General features: G+C 35.2%; 1 protein-coding gene across 2 annotated transcripts in view; it reads left to right on the plus strand.

Annotated features, from left to right (window-relative positions):
- TIPARP (TCDD inducible poly(ADP-ribose) polymerase) overlaps positions 1 to 12121 on the plus strand; it is a 32429-nt gene that overhangs the window by 10108 nt on the left and 10200 nt on the right. For both annotated transcript variants that reach the window (XM_023515674.1, XM_012807832.2), the window contains 2 exons: positions 9739 to 9907; positions 11389 to 11549. In XM_023515674.1, the coding sequence (XP_023371442.1) occupies positions 9739 to 9907; positions 11389 to 11549 (330 nt within the window). The remainder of the gene's footprint in view (positions 1 to 9738; positions 9908 to 11388; positions 11550 to 12121) is intronic.

Raw genomic sequence — 12121 nt, forward strand, 5'->3', positions numbered from 1 at the left:
CTCAGCCTCCCAAGTAGCTGGGACTACAGGCGCCCGCCACAAGGCCCAGCTACTTTGGTTGTAGTTGTCATTTTGGCAGGCCTAGGCTGGATTCAAACCCTCCAGCTCTGTTGTATGTGGCTGGCGCCTTCGCCACTTGAGCTACAGGTGCCAAGCCTAGATAACTCCTTGTTAATAGGGAATATGAAATTACAAGTAGGAGGTTCTGAAATACATTTTGAAATTTTTGAAAATTAAGGATTTTATGTAAAACAAATTCCACTTATTCAACTTGGTATCTTGTAAAGATTTATATTCAGTCTATGAAAAGGACAGTATTGTAGAGCGGTAAATGTAACCACCAAGTCAGATCAGAAACTCAGATTTTAGAAGTTGATGGACATTAATAAACTTCTAATTGTCATGTAATTAAATTTACAATTTTCCTTACTGACCTACCCAGTACTGTTGCTAAGATAAGCATTAAAAGACAGTTAAGTAGGCATTCCTATTTGCTGTTTCCACACAACAAAATGTGTCTGTCTCCTTGATCTTTCTCTGCTCTGTGGTGTTTACTTCTCTGCTCTGTGGTGTTTACTTGTAACACCCACTTGACCAGTAAAGAACCTTTGCATGGTCATTAACAATGAAAGGATAGGCTCTTACAAGAGTGAAAAATGCTAAAGTGACTGTTCTCTTTCATGTTCTACAGAAACCAGTGGTATATGTACCACAAAAAGTTGTGTAAGAAATGTATTAGAATAATGTGACTAAGTAGTCTGAGAAGTTCAGTAAATTTGTATTCTTTATGCAAATGAAAGTCCTGTTTTGGTTCTGTTGCTTCTGAGCAGAAGGAAGAATTTGTTAATAGTCTTAGGTTGAAACAACACTTCTCATAATGATTAAAAAATACCTAGTTTAGGCTACACTTACAGGAATTTCTACTACATTAGCTTTTTTCTTTTTGGATAAATTAATGGTTTCTTAAATTCTCCTTTCTCACTTGATGTATAGTCATAGAATTTGGGGGACCTTCTTGGATCTAAATTTTTACCAGTACTGAATAGTCAGTGGAGAATGTTACTAGTGGAGGTCCCAAGGGTGAACTTGGCTTGCAGTAGTGACTGTGCTTTCAGAATCTTGCCTACACCCTGTGATCTTCACAGTTCCTGTAGCTGATCAGGGTGTAGAGAGGGCAAACAGTATAAAATACTCTAAATAATTTCCTGCTGTGTTTGGTCTTTGGTTTCTGACTGTCACCTGGCTTAGCTCTTTCATTTCCAGGCATTTAGCGAGTAAAAATAAGCACAAGAGAAATACTAGGTTTGCCTTCTCCAGGGTTTAATTACTCATCCTAATAAAAGAAAGACATCCTTGAATCCGGGTAGAGTATGTGAAACAAAAAACTTTTTCTTGTTTGCTTTCTGATGTTTGGATTATCCCAGTGCTGCCAGACATCAAAAGCAATGTGTAAAGTGTTCTGCAATTAATTTGTAACTAAAAAATAATTTAGACTATCTTATCAACAAAATTGAATCTATGGGAGAAACTTGGCTTTGTAGAATCCATCTCTCCCAGAAAAAGTTACTGATTTAAGACTGTTGAAAGATTTTGTGATCATAGTTTACAAAATATAGACCAAAAAAAAAAAAAAAAGAAAGAAAAAGAATTTCTTAGTGCCTTTTCTGTAGAAAATCTTTTTTTCCAAAAATCTGTTCAAAGAACTAGCAAGTTGATGAATTCTCTATGTAGTTTGTATGCATTCAATTCTCTAGTTTGCTTGAAAGCTGCTTACTCATCTCTGAGTTCTTACCCATCAAAGAATATATTTCTAATTCTTGCATTTATCAGTTAGTTCATCTGGGCTAATTGGGGGGGAAAGCCAGGGCTAAATAAAAGAAAATGTTTAATAAAAACCTATTTAAGGGAGTTATTTGTAATTTAAAAGTCAAACCAGAAATAAATGAAGATAATAGATTATATTTAATAGGGATTATTGCAGAGTATTTTTATAATTATTTACAATTAGTATTTCATTTATGTATAAATGAGTCCTGAATTGTATGAGGTTATTTGAAAGCAATTTATTTAAGTAATTTTAGGTTTTATATGTAGTATTGATTTTATATTTATAAAAAGTTTTATGAACAAATTTATTTTAGCCCTATTTAAATGCTGTGCCAAGTTTGTATCCCAAAAATTAATTAACCAGCATTTGTGCCTTGAATGCATGGCAGAATTTTTTATTGTCTACTTTAAGGTAAATATTATAGGATCTTAAAAGTTTTAAAAATATTTCACTCAACAGAAGGGTTATTTACTCATCTTTGTAAAAGAATCATTAATTGCATGCTTCAAAGTTCTAAAAAACTGGTCTGTGCTTTCTATCCCAGCTGTTCTTACAGAAATCTAATTTCACTTCCTCATCAGTTTATGATTGAGAATCGTGTCTCACTTACGGTTAACCTTCTATGAGTCTCAGGACATCTGACTCAACTTTCATCAAAGTTAAGGCTGTGTGACATTTTTGGTACCTTCAGGGTATAAAATTTAATCCCACACATCCATAAATAGATAACAGTGAGATCTTTTGATCTCATAAGTATAGGTTTTATTTGAAAGATTTTAGACATATCCACATTTTACTAGAAGTTTTATTGTGTTCTTTGTAGTGTAATAAAAAACAAAAAAATGTCAGCATAACTATTTTAGTAGATTCTTTTCTTTAAGTGAGTATTATGATTGACTTTTAGTGATTGCATTAGGGGCAGGGGATGTCAATGTATGGTATTATTTATTAGACATTTAAATATATTCATGTGGACATGTCTTAATATCAAAGCTTTTCGAGAGTAAGCTCTATGGTATGGGTTTATTTAGTTCCCTACAGACTTTTGGAGAATACACAATTACAAAAGCTTAAAAATTATTATATTTTCATTTAGACAACTTACTCGACTCCCTTTCCTCTCCTGTCTCTTATTCTCTTTTTTCATTTCTCCGTGTTCACTAATTGAATGACTTTAAGACCACAGATCAGATGTCTAACAATATGTAATTTAGTCATGGGGTTTGACATGTGATTCCAAACAGCATCCCTCAGTAATTTGCTGCCTGCTCTAAAATTCACCTTTTCCCAAAATGCTCTAGGAGGGACCAAAGAAATAGCACACACAGAATTTTGCCTGATGATCACTTTTTAAGAGTTGATCCCAAGAAGTGCATTGTATCTTAAAATAGGGAACATTTTTACTTACCCAAAACTCTTTGGAAGTATTTAGAAACATTAAATAAGTCTCTGATCCAATTTTATATTGGTAGTTTTACAGAATGATCCAAGCCTTTGTAATTCAGCCTTGATTATGTCAGGATCTCTTTAGAGGTGGGCAAATTTAATTCAGAGTCAATATTTGGTTCTTTGTATGTAACTATGGAGGGCCATATGTGTAATAATATAAACTCTTAATTTTGTTTTGTGAGCGTATTTATCTATAGCTACTTCTGGATACAAAGCGAAAAATTGTTTATTACCATAACCAGTGTCATAGTCTGGAAATCAAGTGTAGAATTTTAACTTCTGGTGAATATTAAAAGATGTTGCTTTGATCGTAAGCATTTTATAGATAAGTTTTATTGCCTTCCCCAACAGTTCTATGCTATTTTATTTGTGTTGGCACAAATCTTAGTAACAGAATAAATGATAGTTACTGTGCTTCTAAAGCGGAAAGTTACTAGTATATAGTTTTCTGAAGTTTAATAACTATACTACTTTCACAAAATAATGTTAGTTTTGTGTATGCCATGGTTTTGATTCTTATCACCTTGTAACATATTTGAAGGCATATAAGCTGCCAAATATTACAGCGTTGCTAAATGAGTTCCTGGAAACATCAAAGCCAGGTATCAGAAGCTAGCTATATTTTGTGTGCCTGTGAAATTTCTTTAGCAGCAGCAGACATATCTCATCTGTCATGCCTGTCTCAAGCTAGTAGCAGAAGAGCCTAAATTCTCTCTTAATTGCACTTAATCTTTTTTTTTTTTTTTTTGGAGACAGTCTCACTATGTCACACTTGGTAGAGTGCCATGGCATCACAGCTCACAGCAACCTGAAACTCATGGGCTTAAGCAACTCTCCTGCTTCAGCCTCAGAAGTAGCTGGGACTACAGGTGCCCGCCACAGTATCTAGCTATTTTTTGTTGTTGTTGTCATTGTTTAGCAGGCCTGTTGCATGTGGCCGGCGCCCTAACCACTGATAGGGGTGCCAAGCCATGTACTTAGTCTTTATCCTTCTATCATTATGACCCTCACTTTGGGGGTTATTTTCACTTTACATCATAATAAAATAAGAGCGCCTACTAACTGTGTGTGGTTAGTCTAGCCAATTAGGGTGGGTGTTAATTAGTTTTGAGGTTACAGGTTTATCCTCGTAGAAACCAGTTAATTCTAGAGGCAGGAAGACAAGGCTCCAAGGTCTATCTGATCTGTTAAAACTGTACAGAGTAGGGATCAGAAAACTTTATGCTTAATTGATCTTTGCTAAAGTCTGAGTTTTTTATTTTATAACAATCTCTTCCCACTTAAGCATGTTTAACCTCTTATAATTTCTGTCTCTGTAATGGCACTGTGATCCAGTCACACAGATCAAAAAATGGGACACATCCTTATTTCTTTCTATTCTGTTCTGACCCTCATGTAATTGTCCTTCATGCAGTTAAATCTCACATTATCCTTACTCTGCTTCCTTAGTCCTCTGTAATGGCTATTGACAGTTACAAATAGACTAATAAATATTGATAAGTATGCTACTAAATATTTAGCAAATGAATCCTTGTTTCCACTCCTCCCCGACCTTTCCCTGGCCTCCTCTGCCCAAAATAAATAAGTAAATTACTCCTCTAAACTGGTACTATTGAGTGGCCTTTGTAGAGGCAGGTCTGAACCTTGTTGAAAATCCACTGATGAGTCCTATTGCCTTCTTGCAGAGTCAAATCTTCACCTCTTAACCTGGCATACAAAGCACTTCATTATCTGGCCCCAGCCAGCCTTTCCAGTCCAGTCTTAGTCCTTGTCATCTCTCAGAGACACATACACCCTGGCCTCCCACATGAACTGCATGTGCTTCTTCCATACTCTCCTCATGTCTTGCTAGTTTAGCTTCTACGCATGCAGTCACTCTGCACGTGGTATCCTGCCTGGTGGCTGACTGGACTTGCCTTGCATTTCATCCACCCTGGGACACTTCCCTTGACCACTTTTCCTGACACCTTTCCCAGCAGAGGTAGGCCATCTGCTTCTGAGTTGTTCTCAGATCACCTTTGTGCCACATTTCACACTGTGCCACAAGGTCGTCTTTCCCCACTTGATTGGTTCTCTGTGGCATTTAGCCTTTTTCATCTTCTTATCCCCAAAGCAGAGCCCAGTACATAATTCATATGCCTACTTAATATTACTTAATTGTTTTCTTTATTTTTTTTGAGACAGAGTCTCAAGCTGTCACCCTGGGTAGAGTGCTATGGCATCACAGCTCACAGCAACCTCAAACTCTTGGGCTTAAGCAATTCTCTTGCTTTAGCCTCCCAAGTAGCTGGAACTACAGGTGCTCCCCACAATGCCCAGCTGTTTTGGGTTTGTATTTGTCATTGTTTGGCAGGCCTGGGCTGGATTTGAACCCAGCAGCTCTGGTGTATGTGGATGGCGTCCTAGCCGCTTGAGCTACAGGTGCTGAGCCTTGTTTTCTTTGTTTGGTCACATTTCCTTCCTAGAAATGTGTAAATAGAGAAATTAACCTAGAATGGTTACTGTCTTTCATGTATTTACTCTCAGATACATAAACTGAAGAGCTATTTCCCTAGAAATAAATCATGTCACTAATTTCTATTTCATTTTAGCATCTGTTTCTATGTTAGTTTTAGTTTTCATTCCAGCTCTGATTATTTATTGCTCATGTCATAGGTCTTTTTCACCTTCTTTTTAGTACCTGAAATATACTACGATATTAGTAAGTTTATAATACAGAGGAAATAATGTGTTGGGCATATTTTCTGACTTAGTGTGGGTGTTGGTGCTTGCTAATAACATGTCAGAAAATGTTGGCTTAATTGGTATGTATAGATATTTGTTAAGAAGAGAACCATTGTTATAAAGCATCTAAATTATGAGAATGGGTATTCTTTTCAGAATTTTAAATTCATTTTCTGTCTATATTCTTATACAGGTATGTATGGTAGTATGTTTGTTGCTGAAACACATGAAATACAATTGTTACTATTTCAGCAGTTCAAGTTGATCCTTTTATAGCAAAAATCTGCAACCTGTTCACAGGTTTTTAATTTTTTGGGCTTATGGTAGAGTTCTATCTTAGATAAGACAATATTGATGGATCTACCATTTGATATATTTAGCAAAATATAAATCCTGAAACAGTGACTAGCTCTCATACTCTTTTCTGGCCATCCCTCAGTAGGGATACCCTTAATCCAGATAGGGTTCTCATCCACAAGGATTATTGTACTCTGCATTCACAAAGACACTCCCCAAGTCTTAAGTCTCAAGCGCTGTCTCTCTTTCTCAGTTTTTACACATCTAGTATTAACTTAAGGCTCTGAGATCCTGGACTTAACATCATTAGCTCATGGCCTGACAGCTCTCACATTGCCTGTTGCTCCTGGTCCATGTTTTCTCATCTGTCTGTGCCTCTGTTTTGAAGGTCTCCTTTTCTGACTACTTCTACGATTCTGCTCTACCCTTCTTCCAAGAAGCAAAGCACTAAAGGCCTCTTTTTCCTTGTTCTTACATACGATTCTTTATACTTAGCAGTGATATTTCCTATTACAATATTTAAACTATTCATTACATGCTTTCTCTTACAGAAAGCTATCTAGGATTGATAGAGGAAAGCCTGTTTCTTCCTGACCTTCATCTATTGTTGAATACCAATAACCACCTCCTCTTCCATAATGCTGCATGTCTATTATTTGTCTTATTTCCTAAATATGCTTGCCACTGATGAATTTAGATAGACAGATGTCTTGCTTCTTTGGTTCTATGTTTTGTTATTTATTCCTCTCTTGAAGCCCCTGGAAGATAGGGACTGCTACATCTGTTTAATTCTTTGTGTATTGCTTCATACAGCCCACTATCACCATTACCACACACAGATGACTCATAACTGCTTTCTGATAATGGGAAATAATAGTTTGATAAAGAAGAGCAGTGGATATTGAACATTTGGCATCCATATTGCACACATTCATACTGATGCAGATTGTGGAGGAAAAAAAACTCTTGGCTTTGGATTTTTAAAGTATTCTCTGTTTAAGGGAGAGCAGGTGGTAAAATTAATTTTATAAAAAAATAATTTAATGTTTTTCAAATTCATTATTTTGTCTCTGTCAAGTCTAGAAAAGCATATTGAAAATCAAATAGACCTAAAACAGTACTTTGATAGATCAGTTCAAAGAATAGTTGATTGTAGTAAATTAGAATTTGTCATAGAAATTTCATAATGCTCCAAGAACTGAAATGTACAGAGATTGTAGCAAAAGCTGAGCTGCAGTTGTAGCCCTCTTTCTCATGCAAATCATTATAAAGTCTCAGTTATACAGGCTTAAACAGAAATTGCTAGAGTGCTGTCCAAAATAAAATGTGGCATTTAAACAGGAAAAAGCATTAACTGTTTATGCTATAATGCATGTTAACATAATGACTGCTGTTCTAAGAACTCCTTAAAAAAATACTGAGGATTTGTTAACTCATCATTTGTAACAGTTCCTGAGAAATAAGCTTAAAGGGAGAGAAATGTTTGTGTCTCTCTTCTCAGTCATAACATCAGATTCTTCTAAAGTTAAGTGAAAATTCTCTAACAGAACTTGATAAGAAGTTTAATTTAGGCATAAAAGTTCCAATTTTTCAGGGTTTTTTCAGGGAATTCTCAGAAACATTTTTTTTCTTTTGAATTAAATATGTCTATTTAGCATAAATCATTTTAAACAAAAGAGTAACCAAATATGATTTTAAACTATATCTTACTATCTTATTCCCATGTAATGGCTAATTAAAATTATGTTATTTTAAGACCACATCCCACTACTAGCAAGACATTTGGATTTGAGGGGAAGATCTATTGAGAATTTTAAAAGAATATACTGCTTTTTACAAGCTGTATACTTTCTTGGCACCAGTAATTGGGTATGTGACTTTAGTTTTTTTTTTGAAGAATAGAACCTGATTCACAAATTGCAAACATCAGGATGGAGGATGGGAAGTAGATTTTTCTTTCCCTGACATTTGCCAGAGTTGTGTATTGAGAGAGAAATATAAGTTGGTATTCCTGGGGGAAAGCTTTGGAGAGCAGTTGTTTTAGGTTTAGTAGGTTGTTTAGGTTTAGTTTAAAGCCCTCATCAGGGTAGTTGGTATCTACCTTAGCATATTAAAGAGACTGGGGAGAGGCTGCAGTAAGTAAATTATATAACTCTGTATGACCCAATTTTTCAAACATTTGACTGCAGAATCTTTTGTCCACAGAGTACTTATTAACAGTTCTTAAAACAAGTGTTCCAAGAACAGAATTTGGAAAGTGTTGCACTAACCATCAAAACCCTTTCAGAATCCTAATTTACAAAAAGGAAGGAAGTCAGTTATTGGGAAAATCTGTCCCAGTATCTGGATTTCGCATGTACCAGTCTTTCAAATTACAAATAAATTGTGGTAGAAAAGGTGGGAAATACTGAGGAATGTATTCAGAAACTTAGTTATTCTGCAATATATGTGATGTTATTTTATGATATATTTAATTTCCTATACATCCACAGAAAAGAGAGAATATAGTGAACATATACAGTAGATGATATTCCATTAAAAAGGAAACATTAAGTGTTTCAATTGGACCACAGATGAATTTGATTTGGAGTCCCAATGGTATGGAGATGTTTGTAGGTGCTGATTCAGCACCAGTAGACCACATAACAAAATGACAATAATATTCTCATAGGTAAACCTCAAAATAATTCAAACTATTTTTCTCTTCATGTTTTCTCTTCATTTTTTCACCCACAGATACAAGACAATATTGATTTGGGGTGGATTAGTACTGGGATTGTTTGAGGTCATTTTCTTTTTCTTTTTTTTTTGTCTTTCATCAGGTAATGTATATTCCTGTGTTGGCTGAGGTAAACTATTGCTTCTGAAAAAGGGTTAAGCTTCAAGAGGAACTTTTTCTTTTGTTTCTCTGTCTGGTTTCTAGCTTCATTTTAAAACTTAACTCCATGATTGGCTAAGACCAGAGTTTGGGATTATATTGACTGGGTTTATTAGGCCATTGGTACTATGGGGTTAAATCAATCCTATAACTCCTCTGCCCAGAAGTTTTGTTCTTGGTAAAAAAGGGCACATAGGGGATGGATGCTATGGAAACAACCAGTAATATTCTTTTAAGTAAAGCAAATTTTGAAAATTCTACAACAGGGGTCCTCAAACTTTTTAAACAGGGTCCAGTTCACTGTCCCTCAGACCGTTGGAGGGCTGGACTCCGGGCCCCAGGACAAGTCGGCTGCTAAACAGGAAAGACAGCAGCGGCAAAAACACCCCGTGGACTGGATAAATGTCCTCGGTGGGCTGCATGTGGCCTGCAGGCCATAGTTTGAGGATGCCTGTTCTACAGTAGTCTATACTACCTATTTTTAATGTCCAATAAGATGTTTGGATATTTTACTTTGCAAATATACTAACAGGTTTTTTTTTGGGGGGGGGGGTCTTTCTAGAGGACAAGAATTTGGGGCAGATTTGAATGCCATGAATGTGTATGAAACAACGGAATTTGACCAATTACGAAGGCTGTCTACACCACCTTCTAGCAATGTCAACTCTGTATACCACACGGTCTGGAAATTCTTCTGTAGAGACCACTTTGGATGGAGAGAGTATCCTGAGGTATTTACAGGCTTTTTTTTTTCTTTCAGCAAATTTGCTTTTCAAATATACTTTTTCTTTTTTGAAAAAGTACATTTGAAGTTTTTTTCTCTGTTCTTTCATTTCACCTTTCCAATAGTGACTAGGCAAAGATACTAATATTATCAAAGAGCTTATGAGTCTAAAATTGAGTTTTGTTGATATAAGTAAAATATTCTCTTTCTTTTTCTAAAAATTTATTTCTTTTCATTGATTTGAAATCCGTAAATAGAATACCAGGTGAGGTGAAGATACTGTTTTTATATTCAGTTTTTATATTAAGCCCAAACCATGTTTTTCCAAGTTGTTATAAAACAATCTTCTTTTTTTTTGGCTGAGCTGGGTTTGAACCCACCACCTCCAGCACATGGGACCGGCGCCCTACTCCTTTGAGCCACAAGCGCCGCCCCATAAAACAATCTTCAGAGAAATAAAATGCTTTCCCCAGAATCTTATTGAAATGTTGCTACCTTTGGAATAATTTTAATGAGATGAGAACTGGTATAACTTTTGGTTTTATCTGGCTCTTGGACTTACTCTTAGCATTTCAGAAGCTTAATAAAAACAATCACTGTCAGGTCCCCCAAAAGGAGTACCTGAGAATGTTTACTGAGCTGTTATCAGGTGAATCAGTTATTTAAAATTTTTTCTTGTGTGCACTTGTGTCCTTAATCTGAGATAGTAAAAAAAGCAAGGTTTTAAAAATGATGATGGCTTAACTTTGTCTCTGAATGACAATCCTGAGTCAAGTTTAAACACTCAGAAATGAGGGACTTTAGAAATTAATTTCACATTCCAGAAGTCTGACTTCTTTAATTTGATTAAATTCATTTCTAACATTACAAAAAGGGGAGAACTAACTTACCTTCCTTATTTCAATTAAGGATAGTAGCAAAAGAAGAAACAACTTAGTATATGAATTTCTGTAAAACAATGTTAAATTAAAATTTCTTGCTCTCTTTTAAGTAATCACTAGTATCTACCTTCCAAGGAAAATAAGAGGCTGTTTAAAACATATTCTCAGGATACTTAGACTGTTCTCTGTTTCTCCTCTGAGAGGTTTCTTGGTTTTGGAACTTAATTGGTTTATTTGAACTTTATATACCACCCTTTTTAATTCCTCTTCTGAAAATTCCCTTAAGAAATACAAACCAAAAAAAAAAAAAAAAAATCTCTAGGACAACATTAAGGCTCAAAATAGAATAGAGTAATTCCCTGGGCCTCCCATGTTTCATAAGATAGAAATCTGTGTTCTTCTCAACAGGCAGCATCTTCCCACTTCAGCATCTTTAGAAGGAGAAAAAAATTAAACATAAAAGAAATTAATTTGACTCACTATACTTTATTGAAATTCCTTTGATGTTAACTGTGAGATTATTTTTTACTTCACATTTTCATATTTCCTAGTGATTATTAACTTGCTTTTTTAAAAACTTGCTATTTTTCTGTTTTCTGCTCTATAGTCTGTCATTCGGTTGATTGAAGAAGCCAACTCTCGGGGTCTGAAAGAGGTTCGATTTATGATGTGGAATAACCACTACATCCTCCACAATTCATTCTTCAGGAGAGAAATAAAAAGGAGACCACTTTTCCGCTCCTGTTTTATACTGCTTCCATATTTACAGTAAGTGTCCAGTGGAAAGTCTCTTCTTTACTCTTTATGTAAATACACTATTGAATACCAGAGAGAAAAAAGATTTTAAATTAAGGGACTGTCCTGATTATTACCTCTAGAAGAATGTGAAACGCAGATTGATTCTTTGGATTAAATTCTTCAACAAATGAATTCAAATAAACTACAATTAACCCAACACTTAAAAAAATCTTAACTGGCTTTTTTGAACTAAAAAGCAGAGTCAACATTTTTCCACAGCTAAAAGTAATTGTGTTTGGAATAAGGTGCACAGAGTTTGCATTTGCTTCCTCTATGGGAAATAGTTTCTCGCTTCACTGAGATGGGCTTAAAGAGGAGACCATTCTGTTATGGGACTACTTCTCAGCCCAGAGAAATTGCCAGGGCCAGTGAGGACAGTGAAACAAAGTATGTTCTTCATTCTTTTTCCTTGAGTGAAAGTGAATGAGAAAAATCACCTTTTCAAGTAATTTATATTTTAATTTGCTAAGTAAGCCACCTCTTCTTATGATACCAAAATTACTTGTCATACTTGCTAAAAATGTAGTTTCTTTTTTTTTTTT

This window comes from Otolemur garnettii, unplaced genomic scaffold (genome assembly GCF_000181295.1).
Source record: "Otolemur garnettii isolate 467f Iridium unplaced genomic scaffold, OtoGar3 scaffold00076, whole genome shotgun sequence".
Lineage (NCBI taxonomy): Eukaryota > Metazoa > Chordata > Mammalia > Primates > Galagidae > Otolemur > Otolemur garnettii.